The following is a 24,904-nucleotide window of genomic DNA, read 5'->3' on the forward strand; positions in this document are numbered from 1 at the left end:
GGGAGGAGCAAGAAGCAAGTGAAAAAATTAAAGTCTCAATTGAAAACTGACAAAGATCCATGGGAATCTATTTATTTCAATGGCTTTGGTTGCAGAAAACAGACAGATATGAATCTGAGCAATTTGCAAGGGTAATGAATTTAGCAAGGACTGGCTTGAGACAGGGAGGTTGCCAAGGAAGGAATGATGACATAATGAAGAGGCTGGCAACGGGCAACTGATTTTTCATAATGTGGCTCAGACAACACTTGCATGCATTCTATTTTCCAACTGTTGACCATGCAAAACACGTAGCAGCATTTGCTTTTCTAAAGACTCTCCAGGAGTCAGGGATGGATAGACATGGACAGTCATCATATGAAATTGCAGTACAGTAAAGATATAAGAAAATCTGTGCTCCCTGTACTGTCAGAGATGCAAAAGAAATTCCATGTGCAGATTTTACATGACAGATCCCAAGTAGTGAAATTAGAATACTTTATCTGAAGTAATGAATACAAAAAGCCTTACATAGATTTATTCACGTGCTTTTCATTCTTCAACAGTTACAGGAAATGGCAATTATGGGTGGTTTGTGGCTTTGGATACAATAATGCAGAAACTCAATAGCAAGAATATATTTACTTTTAAATGTTTACTTTTAAAATATTTACTTTTTAAACAATGCTGTTGGTGACATGTAAAACTAAGTGACAAAATAGCCTCTTAATGTGAGCCTGTGTCATCAGTAGGATGGTTCCAGTACAACGATTCTCTGTTGCTGCCTTTTTTTAGCTCCCACAAAACATTTCTGGCTTCCTCATCAGTGAGGGCTTGCACTGGGTCTCTGTGGGATGATCTGGGGCCATTTTAGGATCCAATTTACTTTGTTAATTATATTTCTCCAGCAATAATTTCAGTGTTCACTTTTAAATCCTTCCTTGATTTTAATTAATCCTGTGTAAGCTTCCAAACTTTTCTTTTAGATAACAACAAGCTGCTTATAGCACAACAACCAGAAATTCCACACTTACTAATGCAGCTGGAAATCAAATGTTCTGTCACTTGCATAATTGCTTTGGACATGCTGGAAGCGGCCAAAAAAATGGGTAAGTCTGAAGCAAAATAGAGGGGCAAGAAATCTTGTTTTCCAAAATATGACAAGTTGCAAATTAGAACATTGTTTTGAGACTTTAGATTTCTATTTTTCTTGCAACTTGTTTTTGTAATCAATTAATTTTTTGGATGATGGCACTATACCACATATTGATACATTACATTAAAGATACTAGAGCTAAAGCAACACAGATTAAATAACAAAGGTAATAGGGAATAAATGCCTGACTGGTGTACTAACATTGCACTAAGCACCTTGATATATATCATCCTGTGAACTGCTGGAATAATGTTTAAGGTAATAAAATGCACAGCATAAAAATGGAGTGAGATCCCTTCACTGATAGAACAAAAAATTATTGACTGAATGGGACTCTTACCTATAGCTTTAAAACCATCACTTAGGTGAACTGATATTTTAGCTGATGAGTACTTCCAAATATAATATTTCTAATATATTTTCCTGACAGAATTAAAGGTACTTAGGCAAAACCCTTGCCTGTATCACTCTCTTCTTGCACCTAATGCTACCAATGCAGAGGGGAAAAACCCAACTAAACAGACTTTGACACCTTTCCCTTTGAGTGCTGCTCTGCTACAACTCATAAACATTCTCCACTACTTCAGAGAGGAGCAGTGGTGAGTGTTGCTGATTCCTGCCATTGCAGAGCATGCTTTAACAGAGCACGGAATCACTAGGTTGGAAGAGACCCTCAAAATCATTGAGTCCAACCCATGCCTTAACACCTCAACTAAACCATAGCACCAAGTGCCACATCCAGTCTTTTCTAAAGCACATCAGGGATGGTGACTCCACCACCTCCCCAGGCACACCATTCCAGAACTTTATCACCCTTTCTGTAAAAATCTTTTTCCTAATATCTAACCTATATTTCCCTTGGTACAGCTTAAGACTGTGTCCTTTTGTTCTGTCAGTTGCTGCCTGGAGAAAGAGACCAACCCCACCTGACCACAACCACCTTCAGGAAGGTGTACAGAGTGATAAGGTCACTGCTGTGTCTCCTTTTCTCCAGGCTAAACACCCTCAGTTCCCTCAGTCGTTCCTCACAGGGCTTGTGTTCCAAGCCCCTCCCCAGCCTCATTACCTCCTCTGGACACGCTCATGCGTCTCAACATCCTCCCCAAACTGAGGGCCCAGAACTGGACACAGCACTCACAGTGTGGCCTCACCAGTGCCAAGCACAGGGGAAGGATGACCTCCCTGCTCCTGCTGGCCACACAATTCCTGACACAGGCCAGGATGCCACTGGCCTGTATGGCCACCAGGGCACACTGCTGGCTCATGTTCAGTCGGCTGTCACCAGCACCCCCAGGTCCCTTTCTGCCTCGGCACTGTCCAGCCACATCGTCCCCAGCCTATAACGTTACAGGGGATTATTTTGGCCAAAATGCAGGACTTGGCATTTGGATTTATTAAACTTCATCTTATTGGACTCTGCCCATCCATCCAACCATTCCAGCTTTTTCTGCAGAGCCCTCCTACCTTCTGACAGATTGACACATGCTTCCAGATTAGTGTCATCCACAAATTTAGAATGAGAGACTCAATCCTCAATCCATGTCATCAGTAAAAATATCAAACAGGACTGGCCCCAGCAGAGACCCCTGAGGACACCACTGGTGCCTGGCTGCCAGCTGGATGCAGCTCTGTTTACCACCACTCTCTCTGAGCCTGGCCATCCAGCCAGTTCCCAGCCCAGCACAGAGTGCTCCTGTCCAAGCCATGGACTGCCAGCTTTTCCAGGAGTGTGCTGTGAGAGACAGTGCCAAGGCCTTGCTGAAATCCAGGTACATAATATCGACAGCCTTTCCTGCATCCACCAGGCAGGTCACCTGGTCATAAAAGGAGATCAGGTTGGTCAAACACAACCTACCCATCCTAAACCCCTGCTGGCTGGGTCTGATACCCTGGCCATCCTGTAAGTGCTGCTTGATGACACTTAAGATAAACTACTGAGTACTGAGGTCAGGCTAACTGCCTATAGTTACCATGATCCTCTTTCCCACCCATTTTGTGAATGGGTGTCACATTGGCCAGCTTTCAGTCCTCTGGAACCTCACCAGAGAGCCAGGACTGTTGGTAAATGATGGAGAACAGCTTTACAGGATGGATCCCATCTGGGCCCATAGATTTATAAACATCCAAGTAGCTCAGCAGTTCTCTGACTGCCTCCTCCTGTATAACAGGGGTACCATTCTGCTCCCTGACACCATCTGCCAACCCAGGAGGACAGTTGTACTGAGGACAAGCTGTCTTCCCACTAGAGACTGAGGCAAAAAAGGTCTTAAGCACTTTCACCTTCTCCTCACCTGCAGTTACGAAGCTCCCTCCTGCATCCACTAGAGAGTGGAGGTTGGTCTTACCCTTCCTTTTGCCATTAATATAACTGCAAAACCATTTTTTATTATCCTTCACAAAAGCTGCCCTCAAGATCTCTGTTTTAAAGCACGCCCACCTTTCCTGGACTCTGTTGTTTATAAGAGCTTTTCTGGACTCCATTTTCTATAAGTGCTTCTTCCCAAGGAACTCTCTGAATAAGTCTCCTAAATAGGCCAAAGCCTGCCCTTTGGAAGTCCAATGAAAAAATCTTACTGATGTTCCTCCTGATTTCCTAAAATATTGAGAATTCTATAACTTCATGATCACTATGCTCCAAGCAGCCTCCAACCACCACATCTCCCACCAGCCCATCTCTATTTGCAAACAGGTCTAACATCTCCTACCAGCCCCTGGGGGGCTCACCCACCAGCTGTGACAAAAAAGTTGTACTCCACACTAAGAACTTCCTGGACTGCCTCTATTTTGCTGTATTAAGTTCCCAGCAGATGTCTGGTAGGTTAAAATCACCTAGAAGAACAAGAGCCGCTGATCCTGAAACACTCTCCAGCTGCTTATAAAATGAGTTTTCCACCTCTCCTTCCTGGTTGGGTGGATGATAACAAACTCCGAGTAGGATGTCAGCCTTGTTGGCCTCCCCTCTAATTCTTATCCATGGGCATTCAAGTTCATTTTCAATGCCCAAGGCATCAAAAGTCTCCTTAATATAAAGAGCCACTCCTCCACTCCTTCTCCATTTCCTGTTTCTTTTGAAGAGCTTATAGCCATCCAGTGCAGCACTCCAGCTATGTGAGTCATCCCACCATATTTCCATGACAGTGACCACATCACAGCTTTGCTGTTGTACCACAGCTTCCAACTCTTCTTTTTGTTATCCATGCTGTGTGCATTGGTATACATGCACCTCAGCTGGGCTACTGATTTCACCTCTAACTCAGGCTAACCACCCTTGGGCCTGCTTCCTAACAATTCAGCTGCATCCTCTTCCCTCTTAAAACCGAGTTTAAAGCCCTGTCAATGAGTACTGCCAGCTCATGAGCTAAAATCCTTCTGCCCTTAGCAGAGAGAGGGAGCCCATTGAGTTCCAGCAGGCCAGACACTGGAAAAGTTGCCCCATGATCAAAGAACCCAAAATTCTGCTGATGATGCCAACCCTTGAGCCAGTTGTTGATAATGTGAGCTCTCCTATTCCTTTCATCACTTTTCTATGCCACCAAAGACACTAAGCAGAACACTACCTGAGCTCCTGCCCTATCAACCATTTGACCCAATGCCCTAAAGTCCCCTTTAATTGCCCTGATGCTTCTCTTTTCAATCTCATCACTGCCAACCTGGAGTATCAGCAGTGGGTAGTAATCAGATGGCTGAATTGATATCCCATACCTGGGCCCCAGGGAGGCAGCAGACTGTGGGGTGGGTCCCATCAACATATGGGGTCCTCTGTTCCCTCAGAAGGGAGTCACCCACTATGACTACCCTTCTTTTCTTTTTAATGTCAGAGGTGGATATCCCTCTAACAGATGAAGTGTAATTGGGAGGCTCACCGGGCACATGATTTTCTTCTACATCCTCTGGGCTGACCTCTGGATTCGGGGGCTCATAACTATTCTGAAGTGGCACCTGGGTAGGTGAAGAGGGTCAGGAGGAATTTTTAATACCTCCCTCAGTAGGGACCCATTTCAATTCCCCTTCATCCATCAGGCATCCTCCTATTGCCTGACAATGGGAAGTGTGGGAGTCCTCTGACTCCTGGTGGGCTGCCCTTCGAGGACAGAAGGGCAGAACCCCACCAATCTATTTCCCTTTCACTTTCCCTAATATTCCTTAGTCTTTCCACTTCCTCCCTAAGCTTGGCCACCAGCAAAGGCAGATCATTCACCTGTTCACACCACAGGCAAGCTTCTTCTGCAATGCGCCTAGAACCACTCATAAGCTCAAACACTCTGCACAGAAAGGGGTCTGGACAGATCCTGGATCCTTTTATGGAGGGTTCTATTTGGCTAAATACACTTTCACTAACTGCAGCTTTTGATCATGTAAAAACCATTACTAACAAAAATCCCCCAAACCAACCAACAGAAACACAACAAACTAAAAACCCCTCTAGCAGGAGGAAACCTGCAACCCTGCCTGGGAGAACTGCCATGCAAACTGCCCTGCCACGCCCTCAAAGATGTGCCACGCCCTCAGAGATGTGCCACACCCTCAGAGATGTGCCACGCCCTCAGAGATGTGCCATGCCCTCAGAGACGTGCCACGCCCTCAGAGATGTGCCACGCCCTCAGAGACGTGCCACACCCTCAGAGATGTGCCACGCCCTCAGAGATGTGCCACACCCTCAGAGATGTGCCACGCCTGCAGAGATGTGCCACACCCCTCTTTGCCCACTCCTGCTTGCCCTGCTCCCCAGAGCCCTCTTTTAATCACCTGCTGCCTGCCAGAGGAAAGCCCCATCCTGCGTGGCTAATGAGAACGAGGAGCCAACCTGCTCAGCGCTCTTTTAATCACCCGCTGCTCATGGAAACAGAGCTGCCATGATATGAGGTACAGCCAATTAGGGAAGCACCCTGTGGCAATCTAAGGTGCTTTATTTTACAGCTCATTTTGACAGCAATAGGATCGTGATATAATTTCTGGGAACACTCAACAGTCATTTCTTAAGGATGTCAAATTATCAGTCAGTGTAGGTGCCTAGATTTCAGCAGAAATATGAGGAACAATATTAATTTTGTAAGTATTCTATGAACAAGAACACAAATGTATGGCATTTACAGATATGGAGGATAACACACTAAGGAGAATGAAGCCAGAGTTTCCCTGGCTATTGCAAGTAATCATCAATAGTACCTGGTGCTATGGGGTGCTAGGTAGCAATAGCATCACACAATACAAGGGATTTTAATTTTTATAATTCGAAGTTATAAAACTGCATTTACAGCTGCCTGATTTGAGATGTAAAATAGGTTTCCCTTCAAAGTTCAAGGAGAAGAGCCTTCATCAAGATGCAACCAAGTGACCAAGTGACTGAAAAGATTTTACTACCCCTTGGCAATAATATTGTTATTAGTAAGATTTCAACACATTAAAAAAACCCTAAACCCAAACACTGAGAAAACCAGGAAAAAGAACTTTTGCCAAAGTCAGAAATAAACTTTTTCAGAAAGGAGAACTTTTCCTAATATTTGGACAGAATTTAAACTAAGACACACTTCTTATTAGAAATATTGTAACCTATAGGAGTCCTTATGTTTAATAATTAATATTAACTCTGAGCTGAATTTTTAATGCAATTGCAAACCTAAACAGTTTGTAAATACTATATGCTTGGAAATATTTAGATTTTGAAAAATTTTGTAAACAAATGTTATCATGATCTTAATTTTGGCTTTAGGAAACAGACATATCCAAGTACTATTTTACAAATCTTAGAAGATTTATAAACTGATCACATTTCTTTTGGTGTAGGAATTCCATAGTTAGACATAATTTTTATGCACTGCTGCCTTACAGCATCAAAAGGGGTGTTTCACACTTTTCATCAGGAATTTCTTCTTTTAATTAGAAGATATAGGCAGAAATGTATTGAAGCTTTTTTATTTTTAACTTACAAGCATGCACCAAACCAAAGAAACATTATATTTTTTAGTACCTGGAGAAAATAAAGATTTGTCAAACATTAGAAATCTTTACTATGATGTAATAGCATAATTTATTGAGACATTGAATGCTACTGTAAAAGCTTAATAAAAAATTATACTATAAAAAGCTATGGATCCATTTTGGACATAGCCTATACCTAACAACTTCCCAATGGTCAGTGGAATGGTTTTTGGCTACCCTGAAGGCTCTTTGCCTTAACATAAAGTCATTTGATTTATTATTATTTTCTGTAAAATTATTCAGTTTTATTTAATGCTTATTTGGTATTACATGTGGACAAATGCTTTGGCTAGTTATCTGTTATTCTATAAAAGAGAATCTTAAAAAACCACAAATATGGTCATTTTAAGCCTTTACTACTTCACTACCACTACTGCCCATAATCATCACAAAACTGGCAAATGCCTTAATATGTGATGGTCAGAGAAATGTCAAGGCATATGGAATGCTTTTTTCCCTCTAAAGCTTATCATTCTTTTTGCCCTAAGTGCTTCTGATCCAATTTGTAAAGATAAGGCATAAGTGTGGGAATGAAAAGGGTCATAAGGGTTCACCAAGAAAAGTTAGGAAAAGCAGAGTTTCCAGGGAGGGGATAGTCCCGTACAAAGACAGGAAGGATATTCCCAAGACATTTGACACAGGAAGTTTTACAGGGAGGTTTTTTTTTTGGTACAACTGGATGGCAATATAAAACATCAGAAAAAGATGTGGTAAATGAAGGCAATTTTGTGAGCTAGTCAACAGCCAGACCCCCACAGTCCCTTCAGAGTGACCTGCCCACTGATGATGACAAGTGTAATCCCCTGCAACAGACACAAACTAATCTGAGGCACTGATTTTGGCTAGAAACACTGTGTTTCACTCTGCTTTGTATCACCTTTGCCATTCAACAGATGTTGCCCACAGGGCAATTTGTGTTGTCAAAGAGCTCTTCATTAAGTGATGAACACATCTCCTGCTGGCTCCTGCGCTGAAAGGTTCAGAGAAGCAGGAACAGCCAGAAAAACCTTGCTGAAATTTCTGACAGACTACAATAAAACATTCCACTCAGGACACTGATAATTCAAAGAGGCAGGTAAATTTAACTCTACCTACCCACTGGTTTGGAAATTTAAGAAAATAAATACACGAGATGCAGGGGAAAATATTAATTAGCATAGAATTTCTGCAGGCTGCACATGCACAGCCATCCTCAGCCTGAACAAGCTCAGGTCCTGACCCCGTGGTCCCTTCTCTTTCTGTAGCACCACCACCTAGATGGATAAATTTCCCTCCTGCTCAGAGGTATTGCCCAGAGGTATTGCCAACACAGAAAGATAGGGCTGAGATAGGGCAGCAACAGGCTTTATTCCCTCCCCATGGCATACTCTCTCTCTATCATTGATCCCTTTTCCTTGAAAGTACTGCAAAATGTGATGGAAATTGTATTAGAATTCTCCACACTTTGGCACTTATTTTTCATATCCCTCCTTGCTACGTTGAAAACAGTAAAATAACAATATATACAGATTCAATGTCCAAAAGAAATCTTAAAGTGTTATCTCTGTAGAGAGCTTCAGCTTTTAAGTAGCGAATCAACTAGCTTTCTAACCAGAGATATTTTGCCTTTGGTACTTTCCCACAAGCCATATGTACATTTAAAAAGAATTTGATACTGAAATATGACTCCTCATGAGAATGAAAGATTACTTTGAATCAGTTGTCCCGACTAGTCAGGATTTAGGAACCATGCTCATGTACCTCACAGCTGCTCCTCAGTACAAGATCCAATAACATCAGGTTTCAGCAGAAAAATTAGTTCAGTATTTTCAATGCTTGTGTTCTTATCTTGTGTCAATAGAGCACAGGACTGCTGTAGTTTTGATGAAAAGCTGTGTGAATACTGGATGCACAAAAATCTTTCTTCCACAAATACAAGTATTTTTAAGCATGAGATCTGGTCTTAGGAAGTAATAATCATACAAAGAGTTTTTGATTTCTGTTTTGGAAAATTATCAACTCTGATTTGATTACACTGGAATTTACTGCTAGGATGGCTTTTTACTTCTTTGGTTGGCACTCCTTTGATTGACAGTGGTAGAAATGCTCAGGCAGCATCCTCAGAATTATTTCAGACAATTCCTCCATATGGAATATTCCTCTAGTGAAAGATATCTCACAAAAATTTAATACAGTATTTAAAAATTCAGCTGCTTGCTTCAACTTCAGCAGTTTGCTATTATACAGGGTAAGTGGACATTTCTGGAGCCTTCTTCATGCTAGCTGGCAAAATGTCTCAATATTCAGCATTATAAATCTAAAAATGTAACCACCTAGTCACATCAATTTCTACTGTTATTGTTATGTTTCCTTAATGCTGGGCAGTGCTTGCACAGCAAGGCCTTTCCTTCTCCCTGTGATACCTCAGAGAAATTGAATGTCAATAAAAAACGCCATAAAAAACCCTGCCTAAATAACTTACAGTATCTGATATAAAATTGCACTAAAAATAGAGACTGATAAACAAAACAAACAAAAAAAAAACCCTCACAGAAAATAAGCAAGAGGGGCTTACTACAATGAACATGGAAAATGAATACAGCCAGCGATGAAGTTTGCAGCATGTTGAGTAGGATGTGGGGCACAGAGCTCCAAGGATGCCCTTGAGCAGGATTATGGTACTGCATGGAGAGATCCCAAGGGAGGGTTTTCCCAGCTCCACTGAGCTCTGTGAGGGATGTCAGCGACTGGCATCAAGCAGACTTCATACACTCAGCTCCTGGCATGCACAACCTGACTCACTATCTCACAAGTTTTTTCTTTTTACAAAAATAACCCATTTTTAGCCTGTAGGCTACAAACTTTAGAAAGCTTCACAAAAACCAAAATTCAGTTTGGTTGAGGACTATCCATAGGAATGTGGGCTGAGACATGTCTGTATAGCCAAGAACCAATTAGTAATTTTGTCAATAATTATTTCAATTCTAATATATAATTTATATAATAATATATAGCCTTTTCAAATACCAGCTAAGACAACAGTGAATAAAACCCTCAAACTATTTTTTTCACTACCCATTCTTCCTTTTCTTAGTTGAACACGAGGTCATCAAAACTATTCAGAAGAGGAAATAAATATTAGCTAAAGAGAAGAAAAAGGTTAGTTTTAAACCACAGTGATTCCAAAATCATCCTAAGAAATTTGGGAGCCCTACTATGCCACAGTGCAAACTCCATGAAGAATGGTAGAAACCATTTGCGTTGATGCTTTTATTGTGACAAGGATTTGTTGTGCCATTGTTCTCGACTTCCCTTTTAAGAAGGCTATTTAATTTATGATTTGTATGCAAAACCCAGTTTTTAGTGTTGCCCTTGGCATAATTAATAATATCCCGCTCTCCAGGAAGTGGACATCTGTCATGTGGGAGTTCTGTACACACAAAGTTTGTCATTCTTTTGATGTCAGAATAACCTCTGGAGGTATTCCAGGTCTCTAATAATAGTAATGCCATTGTAAAATCTTGGTTACTAAGGAATAGCAGACCATAGAGTAAATGAGGCACATGGAACATATATTTATCTTCTGTTATGATAAATCAGTGGTGGTGAAGTGTGATGCTTAGCCTAGCAACAAAATTTGCAAATATATCTGAATTAAAACACTTTTAGAGAGTTAGTACAGAAATAAACCTTTCTTTTCCTGCTAGATGAGTTTAGAAGCCTTATAGTTGTAGTGAGGGTTGGATCCTGGACTGACAGAATGACTTACAGTTACTGAGCTTTATCAAGATAACATTTTAAAATCTATTAATAAATAGATTTTTTTCATGCCTAATTTTGAGGTGGAAAAATCATGAAAATGTCAATGAAAGACAGAAATATCTCTGTGATAATGTCAATGCTGTACATTAAAATGACTGATTTTAAAGTCATACTTAGCTTGACAACAATCCAAAAATCTATTTACAGCAATAATATTTCATTTAGTCCAAATGGAGCAAAAAGAAAAGTATAATTATCAGCCAGGGTTCCATACATAGCAAGAGAAAAGAATCCTGCAGAGCCATGGTAATTTCTATATTCTGACTTTTTTTTTTTTTTTTTTTTTTTTAAGAAAACAAATGACAAAACCACTTAAATTCCTCGTTTACTTGGTATCAAACGGAAGAAAATATGTACCTCACAAATTGCTCCTACACAGTTCACCTCATGAGATTAACTTCCCTTCTAAGACTTCTGGGTCTGATGGAGAAACTTGTCAGAACAGTATATTAGTGAAAGGGGTAAAATTAGTAAAAATTCAGATATTTTAAATTCCATTAAATGAGAAGGCTCAGCAGAATGACCACACCAAAAAATTACTTGAAGAGAGTAAACTTTGTGAAATTTTAAGGAACCAAGGGCAGCAGTAAGAATAAAGGGACATTTAGAGGATGAACCCTGTCCCCACAACTGCTGTTTTAGCTTTGCAGGATCTATCCCATCCTTTTGTGCTACACAAATCACATGCTGATTTTGGCAACCCGTCAAAAGCAACTCCTCTAAAAAGGAATACAAAACTGGGCATTGATGATCAAGCACCAAAATGAAAGATCAAGCACCAAAATGAAACTAACAGCATAGCAGAATGGAAATCAGACCTATCTCAAAATCAGTGGTTCTTGGCTCATCTTATCCAAATCAGCATCAAAATGTTATTGCTGATCAAGAAAGGAAAACTGATACTCAAGAAGTCACTTCATGATTCTGCATCCTTTTTTTTTTATCATTCTACTGCAAATCACTTTAATATCAGCCTTTATTCACCTTTGTCCAACACTTGTATTCTGCTTTGGTAGCAAAATGTAGATCCTGATGGGGAGCATGACAGAAATCTCTGTTACGGTTCACACTCTTGTTGAGACACTGTCTGCAATTCTACCCCTATCTTTTAGTCATAACCTCCCCATTTAGGAGTTCAGTGGGATATGGATATCCCCTGATCATGTCCATCTGGACCCCATAGCAAGAGAAGGAGAAACTTTGATCAGGGACAGGGTAGAATTGCTCCTAATGATGGCGGCTCCTATTTCTGCCTGCTTGTCCTGACACATCTCTAGGCTGAGCACCACCAGCCAGGGTCCATGAACTTGCTGGATATGTTCAAGGACCAGAGGATCCATCCTCTGGGTGTGCCCTCCATGATGCTGCCTTTTGCCTCCTTGTTTTTATTTTTTTACTATTACTCCTCCTTCTTTTTCTCATTTGTTGTCTTCCACGTAATCTCCTTTTCCTTGTCTCATTAAAATGAAATTGTCTTTCAAGGAGCTGGAGTTGGGAAGGGAGCAGAAGGAGCTGATGGCAGCTCCCAGCACAGGAGATTTGTGCAGGCAGCAGGCAGCAGCAATGAGAGGAAGAACCCCGGCCATGAGCCATCAGTGCTGCCCAGAGCTGCCGGGCTGGGAGCTTGAGCTGCCCTACCTTCCTTCTCACCCCACTCCTCTCATGGAAAGAGAAGAGGAAGGCCATGGTACATTTTCTGAGGCTGTACCACACCATGACAATGCACTGTGATGGGTTTGCCTTACAGGTGACACATGCCCCACTTCTAGCAGCACTGCTCATCTTTGGGCAGGAAATCCTCGTGCAGGCAAAGCCTGTCTCCCTCCTGGCTCTGGCTCCAGCACTCACCTCCAGGGCAACTGCTAAACACACACACACCTGAGTTCTGGGGGAAATATCTAAACAGAAAAGGATTAATGCTGTAAAGTCTTACAATGAGATGGGTTTATAACAGTTCAACTTAAATGCTGGAGGTTTTTCATCATATTGATATTTTGTGATTTTCTTTTTGTGGGCAGGAAAATTTCCTAAATGAAAGCTGCAGTTTATATCTTGACATATACAGGCAGGGGAAAAATATTTTAAATAGCTGTAAGAAACTCTTCTCATCTTACTCAAAGTAAATGGTTAGAAAGCCACTTACCTCCAGTTGCCACAGTAATTTCACGTAGAAAATGTCCGTAAAATGGAAAATCAAAGGACAGATTTACTCTCTGAAAGGAATAACAGCAGAAAATAAAATCAATATTGAGCAGAACATTAAGAGAAAAAAAGATGAACAGTCATCCACTTCAAATATCTCTTTCATTGCCCTTTTTTCTCACTGGAGCCTTGTTATTCTTAACTTGGAATTGCCAGTAGCTAACAGGAAAGAACTCTGAGAAGCACTTAAACACTTAAAGCAGTGGAACATTATAACAGAAAACTTCATAAAAGAAAAGACATGAATAGATATTGTAACTCAATCAGAAAAATAAAATTAATTAAAGATTTGTAGAGTTTCCCCTTAAAAAACTGTCACTTTAACTGCTTTCATAAAAGGACCCATCAATATCAAAATCCTTAGCAATACCTATGCTTTACAGGACTTCTGCTGCTTTGGCTGCTGGCATTCCGCTGCTCTGCCACATGAACCTTCATGTGCTGTCCCTGACATCCTGCTGCTGCCTGGGAGCTTGTCTGAGGAAGGCTGGTCACTGGAAGGCAATTCCTCCATCAAACCCATATGACGCCATTCCCTAAAATTCTCTACACTGTCAGCTAGTAGATGGAATGGTGTAAAAAGAAATATTCAACAGAAGCAATAACAAACTCTACTTAAGCTACGTATTGAAAAATAAAGGAAATAAATAAAATTTTGAAAAGAACCCTTTTTTTCTTCATCTACCTACGGGTGACTATCCTCTATCAGCTGAATTCATAGCACAGAATTGTAATTTGGGGAATGAACTCTTCTCCTCAACTAAGCTCACCATAAAGCAACATTCAAAACTCACTTTGCCTCTCTGCCTATGGCTTTATCTTTTTCCATCTATTCCATTCCCATTCCATTCCCAAAGCTCAGTGGCCACTCATAATTATCACCTTGTGTGCTACCTGGTAAAACCCTGAATAAATTAGTGGTCATGGGAGAAAGGAGTGCTGAAATCTCAGCATGGTCTTTTCACTGTTTAAATATAATATCCTGTGAAAAACACATCTCTTCCACAGTGGTCCAAATAGTAAATATGAAATAAGCATGCAGTCCATTATTCCTTCTTTTGGAGGATTTATTACAGTAAAAGCTGGTGTGAAGATGAGTTGTTGGTGACTGTCCCTCAACCATAATTTTTGATGACTCCACTTAAGAAAGGGCAACAGCCCACACATTTTAAAAAAGTGGAGGGGAAGGAAAAAGAAAAGTACTCATGTCTTTGTTTTTCCTCCCATTATTTCTGTCTTGTATTTGTTATTTTCAGATTGTATCTGAGTACTTCTTCTCTCAGGAAGAATTATATTTACATCAACCAGAAATGTTTAAAGAATTATTTAGCATGAAATTAGCAGTTGAAGACTTACAGTAACTTTAAGTGTTTGGAAAGGGATGGAAAGATTTGCTTTCCATTTAAATGGAAGACAGAATTATGACAGGATTTATTAGCACATTTTTTGTTTGTTTTTAATTAGAATGCAAAATCCATTTGCAATGTGTTAATTGGACTGAGTAGGTTCTAATGACCTTTTCTGTATATACATAAATATGGATGTACAACTGAACATTTCTAATCAAAAATGGCATATGCAAAAGACAGGACATGAATTAACTCACACAAATATTCTCTTACCATGCTCTACAGCTTTCACTGCTGAAGTGTATGCTACATCTATGAATGCACTCCATTTAAATTATGTCCTTGCTCTAGCAAACATAATTTGAAGAACTCTGTTGAAACTACCAATAGTCTGACCAAAAGTTTCTCTCTTTTCTTTATATGCCATCCTCCATTTTACCTATTCACTTTGAATCATAGTAGCCATTGAACTACTTCAAATGAAAACTGTGCTCCCCAATCTGTCTTCTAGGTGGCTATAATATAAACATTAGTATAAATATATTTGCAACAAAAACTTGATCCCATTTACACTCAAGCCCAATAAAGATCTCTCACTGACTTAAGTCAAAATGTGATACCCTAAATTCTGACAATGTAAAAATGCTTAACAAAGCCTGTTTTTTAGCATAATACTGTAATAACGAACATGATTTAAGTATCATTTTGAAACACAATATTCTAACAACCACTAAAATTTTGCTTTTACTTCCATGCTAGAAAGCATACTTCATTGTTAAGAAAGAATATCAGAATTTTCAATTCACTGAAATAAAAATGTTCTCTCCATGTATAAGTGATAGAATGGACTGGGAGCAAAGGGAGTTGAGTTCCCAAGTATGACATATCCTGTATTTTAGTTCAGTGTTTGACTAATCAACTCTTAGATATCTAATTTAAACCCACTGAATATCAAAGTCACCTCTAAAATTGTATTATATGGTTAAGAAGATGGTGGCAATATATTGAGAAAACACCTTTACTACTAGTGTTATAAATGCTGTAGTGTTAGACATTTTAATTGTTCCATTAATATATGTTTGCTACTTTCCACAAAAAATTACTATATGCTGATTATAAAATCAAACTATCAAATGGATCCTCTCCAGGATTCTCTCCAGTCCTTAAGACTTTTCTTGTAGAAGCAAAACAAACTGACAGCTTCTGGGAACTCTCAGGATTATTTACTTCCAAATGAAGGAAAACACACAATTTGAGTGTAAAATTGTCAGCATTCAAAGAATCCCTGACATTGTAAATTAATTCCTTAATATTTAGCATGTGATAATTTAACTCCTGGTTCTATTGTCAAATTGGAGAATAATGTTTAGAAAATATCATGTAAATCATTGAGTGCAAGATGTGCAAAATGGCCTTTTAAAAAGAGTAATGGCAAAGTTTATGGGAGAGAAGGTAAGAGATTGCTGCTGAGGTAGGTATGAGCTCAAAATATACAACTCTGCAGTTGTACAGCTATAAAAATCACATCTCCCTGTTAAACACCTTTGTTGTGTAGTACATGTGGATGTTGTTTACTTGGACACAAACATACAAAAAATCAATTATAGATGCATAAATAAGGAATAAAACCTTAGAGGATGACTCTCTGATACTTTTTAATCCTTTGGGGGGGACATAAAACAGACCTGAAAAAGGGGTCTTTAAAACTCTGTGTAGAAATGGCTGCAGCCACTCAAGTTCATAGTCCAAGACATTTGGGTAAGCATGAAAAGAGATCCATATCAGTGTGCTAAACAGGGACCAGAGCTTTGTCTGCTGGAGCTGGAAGAAAGGCAGAGGGGACAGCTGCCATTCAGAAGAAAGGTCTTAAACCACTTGCTTTGGGGAGAAACAGTTGAAGCCCTCAAGTTTCCATTTGCCATGCTGAATGGTCCTCTACACTGACCCCACATCAGACCAAAAATATAGCCTTGTTCTAGCCTCTAGTTTAATAACTTCGCAAAATGTTCCCCTTTTAGCTGCATAATCTCAGGGATCCAATTGGAAACAAAGGTGAAACAAAGACATGGAAGGGTGTCTCCTTTACTGATCATTAAACATGGGTTAAAATTTAAAATTTATTTATTAGCTTTTCTTTCGGCATATTTCCATTCTTTCCCTCAATGCAGGGCACCAGGATCCCACATAAAGTAGACAAGACAGACAACAGAGGTCCTCACTACCTCAAGGTACCCTTGAGGATCTTTTTTTCCTCATTAGAATCAAATTGTCTTAAGAAAATAGCTGATATACTGTTTTATTAAATCTACCCCAAGGATCTATAACTGTGTGAATGCTCTGCATTTGCATTATCCCTGACTGCCTACACTCTTTTATCTTTGAAGGATATATTTTTTGAATTGGACTCTGTGTCAGTTACATGTGCTGGATTTATCACCTCACTCTGCTTTCTATATTCTGATTTAAATACCACAGTATTTCTTTCTGCTGCCTCTTGCATTCCTCTGAGCAGTCACCTGGCTTGTGCCAGGGAAAAACAGATTAAGTAAAGATGAATTAAACTTGTGCTTTCTCTCAGCTTTAAAACTGTTAAAGACATCTGCATCTTTAAAAACTGTATAACTTTTAAGTAGGGCATTCACTAGATTTTGTTTTAAACTGGCAAAACCCAAGGACTTTATTTTGGAGCTAAGTTGCTGAATGGATGAAACGAGAGTGTCTTCAAACATAGTTCTGAGCTGTAATTTTCTGTATTCAATTTTTGCTAATATTGGCTCTTCTATGTATGCAGATTCTAGCCACAGGTGAGAACCAAGAATACAATCTCTAAATCATACAGTATTTAATTCCATTTCTAGGTGTGTAAGCCCATTATTTTTATATCCACCTTACCAGGAGCATGACTACAATAAGTTGAATATGAGTGCTATTTACACTCCAATTTATATATTTGCTGATAACCAAAAATTTATTTGCTGATAACCTAAAAACATAATTTCTGTTACTAAATAACATTCTCATGAGCTTTATCAGTTGTTCCAAACGGAAATATAAGAAAGAACCCTCATATAAAATAGAAGTGCAAACATACCACAAACATTCCATGAGAAACTTAAAACTTTATCAACTTCATCTTCAACAGAGATCTTTTACTATTCAACTCAACAGTAAAATTCCCTCTGATTTCAGCAACGCAAGTGGTTTACCTTTTGATAGTTTGTGATTCTTAGGGACAGAGGAAAATTTTAAACGTATGTTTAAAGGCATCTCTGAAGGACTGTTACAGAAGGTTCAAAAGTTCAAGGAATCCTTTGATAGCAATAATGTAAAGACTTTCACAGCTTAACTAGAGTTCAAAGACATAGTTCTATGAACAGTAGTCATGGTTCCTAGTGATACTACTATGTGGATCTCTGGGGAAAAATATCCACGTTGGCGAAAAACGAAAAGGATAAAATAACTTACTGCTGCTTGACGATGGGTATTGGAAAGGATCCCATGAATCTTTACTTTGTCCTTCTCCATTTGGTCTATATTGACCCACAAATCCCGGCTGGTAGAATCATAGGGGCCATACGTCCTTGATGTATAATAATTATGATCTGTATCCTCCTGAAATAGAGAAAAAACACAGAAAAAACCCAAGATTATAATGGAAGATGCATCTTAGTTTTATATAAAACTCACCTTTGAAATACTGAGTCCTGTTGCTCCTTGAAGAACCTCAGCAATGAGAGTAAGAATTGTAAATATGTTGCAGAGATAGCTCTGCTCCTAACCACTAGCAGTTGACAAGGCAGTTACCTCATGCACTCATATTATGATTATAATGTTCACTATCCCAAGTACCAATCATACATGTTGTGTACTAACCACATCAATGAAATCTATGGCAAAATGTTTGATGTCTTTTGAGGCAAAATGGACAATTCTTGTAACAATGGACACACTCTAATGAAGCCATGAGAACTATTAATGGATAGCACCTTAAAAAAATTGTAGTTTTTAACATTTCTGAACATAGGTCACTAGACTATTCTATTTAAGAACATCCAAAACATTCCTAATAGCTGTAGGCTAACAATACTATGTTATTTTAAATCTCCAAAAGTCTGGTTTACTCTAGATTTGCCCTTCCAAGACAGACAAACATATACATATTTGTGGAAGAAATTTTCCTAATTCTCATGGTTTTAAAAAATACAGTAGTTGCTGTAATGCTCCCATCATGGCAAATTTTTGCTAATTACTGTGAAAGTCTCTGCCTTCCTATCTAAGACAGAAGAAAAAAAAAGAAAAAAGTGTGTGGTCTGAGGCAAGAAATGAAACTCATCTCAGATTCCCAGTCTTCCTTTACTCAAACCAAGCTTTTACAACCACAAAATATTTAAATCAACAGCATTGCCAGCTCTCTGCTGAGTAGCTACAAGTAATCCTATAAAAGTAGCACATGGTAGTATTTCTTAGTTCCTTCCTCAGTTCCTCCCCTTCTAAGACAAAGTAAAAAGCCCCCAAAAGCCTTGATGATAGAGTTTGAAAATAAACTCAGAAAATAAAAAGTACAATAGAAAACTAAAGAGGAGGACGTAGAATTTGGAATTACCCTAGTGATGAAGACGTTCCCCTCTTGCTGTGCCTCCTGTATCCAGTCAGCCACACGGGAGTGCCCTCAAATCAGGCTGTGCTGCCCTGCAGAGCTGACTTCCCCTCCCCACAACCCCAGATCGTACCCAACCCATTCCTACTGACATGATCCTGAGCTGGAGACACACGTGGCAAGGACTTATATTCTAATGACATAATTCATGTCCAGAGTAAATATATTGACCATAAATCCTGTTTCAGCTGGATTTGACCCTACATTAACATCATTACTGATGCATCTTACTTTAGCTGTTGCAGATATAGTCAGGTTATTTTCTCCTTGACAATTTCTGTGTCTTCTGCTGTATTTTGCATGCCAGGATGTACTTTATATTTCCAGTAAATCTCAGTAACAATTCTGAAGCAACTTCCAACAGATTCACTAACTCTAGGTTAGTCACACAAGTAAACATAATTAAAACTATACTGTCAGGAAGATGACAAAAGCCAGACATCTAACCAAATTCTTTCCTCCTCTAATAGTCAACATAAACAGTTATTACTGTCATGTATACAATAGAGGTACTGTAAATTCAAAGGTTTTGAAAACAAATATGTATATTCCCAGTCCTATTTACCACTCTGAATAAAAATTCCTTAGTAAATATTGGTCACATTTAAGGCATACAAAATCTCAAAGAAAGAGATCCAGAGACAAATAACAAGTAATTACAGTTTGTTTCAGATAAACGTGCAATATTTAAACTATAGTCAAAACTGTGCAAAGTTTTTTGCATTTCAATTTTTTTTATAGCTAATAAAGCTACCCCAGTTAATTTCTAGTACCTAAACCCCCACTTCCACAACTAGAAGGCTCTAGCACTGAGCCTAGTTGGTAACTCTATAAGAGTGTTTTAAATGGTATCTTGACCCATGCCTAAAGCAGATTCACCATACAGATTGTAAATCAAACACTTAAATTACAGCCTTCATCTCAAGATGTTGGCACTGTGTGAGGAATTGTTTATGTCTAACAAATTTTGTATATAAAAGGTCGCATTTAGTATTTTAATTCAAGTTAAATAATCTTAGATTCTTTGCTTCTACTTAAATGATAGAAGGAAGGCAGAATTCCTCTTCATAGCCTTCATGCAGATGTATTTTATGAATATATTATTAATTCTTTCTCTCCACATCCTAAGTTTTCTTAACCCCATCTGTAAATTTACAATCTGAAACAAAAGGGCACAGGCAGCTAACAACTAAAGTTGATGTGAGCAGCTTGGGAGCTCCAAATAAGGTTAGGATCCAAGCTTCTGTTCCAAGTCACTGCTTTCATAGTTCCTAATTTGCATTACCATGTAAATGAAATTCTTGGAATCTTTAATAAATATGATTTCATTGGTATCATTAGATACCTACAACTCTTAATTCTGTCAGATCTGTTTATATTCCTTGACTGATTGCACCTGCTTCATAATACATTCCATTCCCTACAGGTAGATACATACAAGAAGATGGAAAAATATTTAAGAAATGTTACTGAATTTGGATGTAAACTACTCAATGAAGAAAATAATTTTAATAGTTATATGAGACAGATTTAGAGTTTTACTGATAATTAGAATTCTATAAAGATACAATTATGATGAGGGACAAACTTCTTAAGTATCTATTAGTGACATAGAAACACGTTACTGAAAGGAAAGCAAAAAAAGCAGAGAACATACCCTTTACTACTTCAAGAAAGCTTTCTTTTTTCTTTTTTAGGTATTTGGGGGATATGAGCATTATCTCCCACTGGATCTCTAAATGTGTAATTCTGTCCAAATTCTGTTTATATATGAAGTACATAGCAGCTTTCTTCTATTGAACAGTACAGCATTAAAGCAATGGATTTTCCCAGATATTCTTTGCACCAGCTATGAGGATTACTGTTGGCAACCCTTGTGACTATAAAGGGAATATTTATTAGAATATCTCTCCTAACACTTTTCTTTTGGGGAGATAAGTTATTTTTAACCTCAGGCAATCCTTGATGCTGAGTTGCCATCTTATTTGTTCGTTGTAGAAATTAATTTCTTAGCTTTCACAAGCTAAGTGATGACACTTTCACAAGTGATGACACTTTGAATATATTCCCATACTTCTCCAAATACAACTGAATTTTTCAGGAAAGCTGAATATATGCACTACTCACAAAAGCTCAGCACAACTGAAGATTAAGCCTTCTTTAAATACTTGGTGTGTCAAATTCAAAGACTTAACATCCATTCCATACATTAGATATTCAGATAATCCCAAATACAGTCTAAATGTCACATATCCATTTCATCAGTAACTGCTGTCGCTTAACAGATTAAGGCTTCCAATGTGTGATGTGATCTTTCACAATCAAGATAACAGAAAGTAACTGTATGTGATATTTAAAACCATCAACTACATTATGCCTGACGTTTGTTCAAATTATTATCTGGGATTCTGGCCAAAAATAGGCATGAAAATAGTACCAAAACTAACATGAAACAATTAAGCTTCTTCTCGATGTTCCTGAGTTGCAAAATGTGGGTAGGGGTGTGTATTCTATTCCCATCTGTTAGAGGTGGGGCAGTTATCTTGTGTTAATTGGGCAGTTTTCTTTATCTCTTTCATGACACATCCTCCCTCTGGGAAATATCTTCTGTTAATGGGCCACTGAGTCTCAGTGCACGACTGACAAAAATTACATCATCCATTGTGAAATGCTCCACCCAGTGGGAGGAGCCAAGCATTCCTACCTGGATATAATCTGAGAGGTTTGGAATGCCCCTTTTCCCACTGGATTCCTAGAGGAAGACCAGGCCATTTATACCACCATTGAACCTTCAGAGGAAAGCTACATCCTTCTACAGGATCACTGCTCCAACAGAACCACATCTGTCACTCCAGGAGGACTGCAGCCACCATTTTGATTAGACTGCTACCAACACCCTGACCCACAGAATGTCAGGTCGTATTTTGACTCTGTTGTTTTGTATTACTGCATTGTTTACTTTATTTCTTTTTTTTTTCCCTAATAAAGAACTGTTGTTCCTACTCCCATATCTTTGCCTGAGAGCTGCTTAATTTCAAAATTCTAATAATTTGTACTGAGGGGGTTTATATTTTCCATTTCAAGAGAGGCTCCTGCCTTCCTTAGCAGACAGCTGTCTTTTCAAACCAAGACACTATGAGGACACCATGATTCCATCATAGAATCACATAAGTAAACATGTGATTTTTTAGATTTAATTCTTTTCCTGCCACATTTTTCTTTAACAGATATTGAAAAGTAATATAAAACTCTAGGAGACACAGGATATTATCAAACAAGATTTAGGAGTAAGAGTTGCTGTTGAATCCAACTGCATGAATATTTTGTTTTTAAATACTGGATTCAGTTTGACCCAAACCACAGACATTACTGAACAAGAAGTTCTGCCATCTCTCAAGCTCTCTCTGTGTAAGATTGTAATTGAAGAAAACTAATAACTTCAACCAGAGGAACAGCAATCAGGAATGAGCTCTGCTGTTGCACAATAGTATGTTGTAGAAAATGTCCTGCTTTCCTGAGAAAGGAAAGGAAGACATCCACAAGGCAAATTGTCATGGATCAGCCAAGCAGATGGTCATTACATTCCAGCAGATAGTTCTGGCTGCCTTGCCCCAGTACTGGAGCATTCTTTGTGACATTATCAATGAAAAATCCATTGATTGATCAATCAATCATCCCATCCAAGGATCCTCATCATCAGATCTTCCTTATCAAGTGCCATGAGTTATTGCCAGATGCAACAGAAGACAGGAAAACTACATTTAATTTGATAACTCTTGTCCCTTTAAATATGCTACTTTATTGAAAGTGCATTTCCGTCTTCAACTGAGAAGACAACATAATGTAAAAAGTCTGAAGCCCTCAAGGATATGGTGGTAGACTTTATAGATACTTAATTTTTATCACTGTGAATGGAAGGTCTGGTATGTGATTTCTAACAAAATACATTAACAAATTGCTCAAATATTGCTCAACTCACATATTAGGTTTATTTTTAAATTAAATGAAATTTCTGCTAATATTGGCCCCAAAAAATTAGTTCCAAGAAAATTTATCACTAATTACTAATTTCATTGTCATTACTTCTGAATGCAAACATTTCTACATTAATAGCCTATGAAATTAATCAGAGAATTGTGTTTTCCATAAGGTGCATTTGTAGACTGAAATGAAAACACTGAAAGAAGAAAATATGCAATTCTATATTTTAACACAGACTACTTTTCAGAAAAAACCCAAAGGTATCAATACTTCTTTGGATACTTAGATAAAGGAAATAAGCTAGCAATTACAATTAGTTCCTAAGGAATAAAGCCGTTCTGGCAATCCATTTTGCAGAACCAAAAAACCCTTTCTGTTTAAATGACACAACAACAATGGGCCCCTGTACACATACATCCAAAACAGCTTCCTCAAAACTATTTGTACTTTTACCCAATCACATGTAATGCTGGCTACTCTCTTATGGTATCTCTGCTTATCACATCAGTAAAATACAGCCAAAAGTGACTTCTGAATTGTTTCAGACTTTTGCTAGAAAATTGCTTTTAGATTTCTGAGCACTATTAATCCCCACCAGCTAAAAGCAGCCCAAGAGGGAGAACAGAGGTGACAGCTTGGATAGGACTTGAGCTAGCTCTGCATTGCAGAGTGATGGAAAGCCTCTTCTTGACAGCACGCTTCTGGGCCCTGAGAAAGGGCAAGAGAGATGCATGGTCACACTCTGCATTACCTGAGCAGGAGACGCATGTGTTTATGGTGCTGCAACTGATTTTCCTCATTTATTCACATTTTCTTTAGGCAGACACTGACTGAGACAGGGGCAGGTGGCAAGGACACATGGAGAATATTCCTATTATAATAGCCATTAGCACAGGAGATGAGACAGTACAAGAGAGGATCACCTATCCTGAGATGGGGTCCTAGAGGGAAGATTAAGGCCAGGGGAAATGGGGTTAGAGACACTATGCATGCTGCTGCCACATAGCTCATTCTAATAGAATACTGTAAATACAATCATAACATTAGCAATACTATGATTTACAGGTTTATAGAATCTGATAATCAAAGAACCCTGAGGAATACTTAACTTGAACTGGCCTCTCAAAACATGAGAGCTCTAATTTCAGTGGTAAGGTACATGTGGATTGCAGCATAGTCTTACAGAGGATATATATTGGGGCTGCTGCTTAGGAACCTTGATTGCTCTGAGGTGCTCAGAATTACCAATTTCATAAGCACTTTGCATCAAGGATGAACTCTCTGCTGTTCAATTTCTTAAAAAAAGTCTTTGTTCTGTACTAATCTACTGAGGAAACATGCAATTTAGAGAGGTGCTTTTTCAGTGACTTGCTGCTTTCACAGTGACAGAGCTGCAATCTGCTGGGTTTTTTTTTCTTTTTTTTTAATGTCTGATATGGGACAAACTAAGGGAATATACATATATATATAGCAATATGGGCATAGTTGACATCAGCCACCGACTTGTGAATATCACTGTTGATGACAAAAACCCTAGCAAAATCCATTTTGAACAGCTAATTTAATTACTAATGAATGAGAGGAAACCAAACTAATGGAAGAGGAGATTCTGTATCTGAATGCTTTGGTATTAAAAATGTCCTCTCACACTATATTCTCCAAGAAGAGGCTACATGAGTGCTCTGCAGAGTGCTGAAAGCCTATTGTCTGTGTGTGCAATAGTCCCCACACTCAGGTTTTCAACAGGAGCAGTATAGAAGTCACTTTGCCCAGCATCTCACAGATTTACACCCAGAGGCT

General features: G+C 38.7%; 1 protein-coding gene across 3 annotated transcripts in view; it reads right to left on the bottom strand.

Moving 5' to 3' along the window:
* The window catches only part of PLXDC2 (plexin domain containing 2), a 258,860-nt gene that overhangs the window by 104,540 nt on the left and 129,416 nt on the right, over nt 1-24,904 (bottom strand). For all 3 annotated transcript variants that reach the window (XM_026795770.2, XM_026795772.2, XM_005480311.4), the window contains 2 exons: nt 17,932-18,078; nt 13,059-13,128 (listed from right to left, as the gene is read on the bottom strand). In XM_026795770.2, the coding sequence (XP_026651571.1) occupies nt 13,059-13,128; nt 17,932-18,078 (217 nt within the window). The remainder of the gene's footprint in view (nt 1-13,058; nt 13,129-17,931; nt 18,079-24,904) is intronic.

This window comes from Zonotrichia albicollis, chromosome 1 (genome assembly GCF_047830755.1).
Source record: "Zonotrichia albicollis isolate bZonAlb1 chromosome 1, bZonAlb1.hap1, whole genome shotgun sequence".
Classification (NCBI taxonomy): Eukaryota; Metazoa; Chordata; class Aves; order Passeriformes; family Passerellidae; genus Zonotrichia; species Zonotrichia albicollis.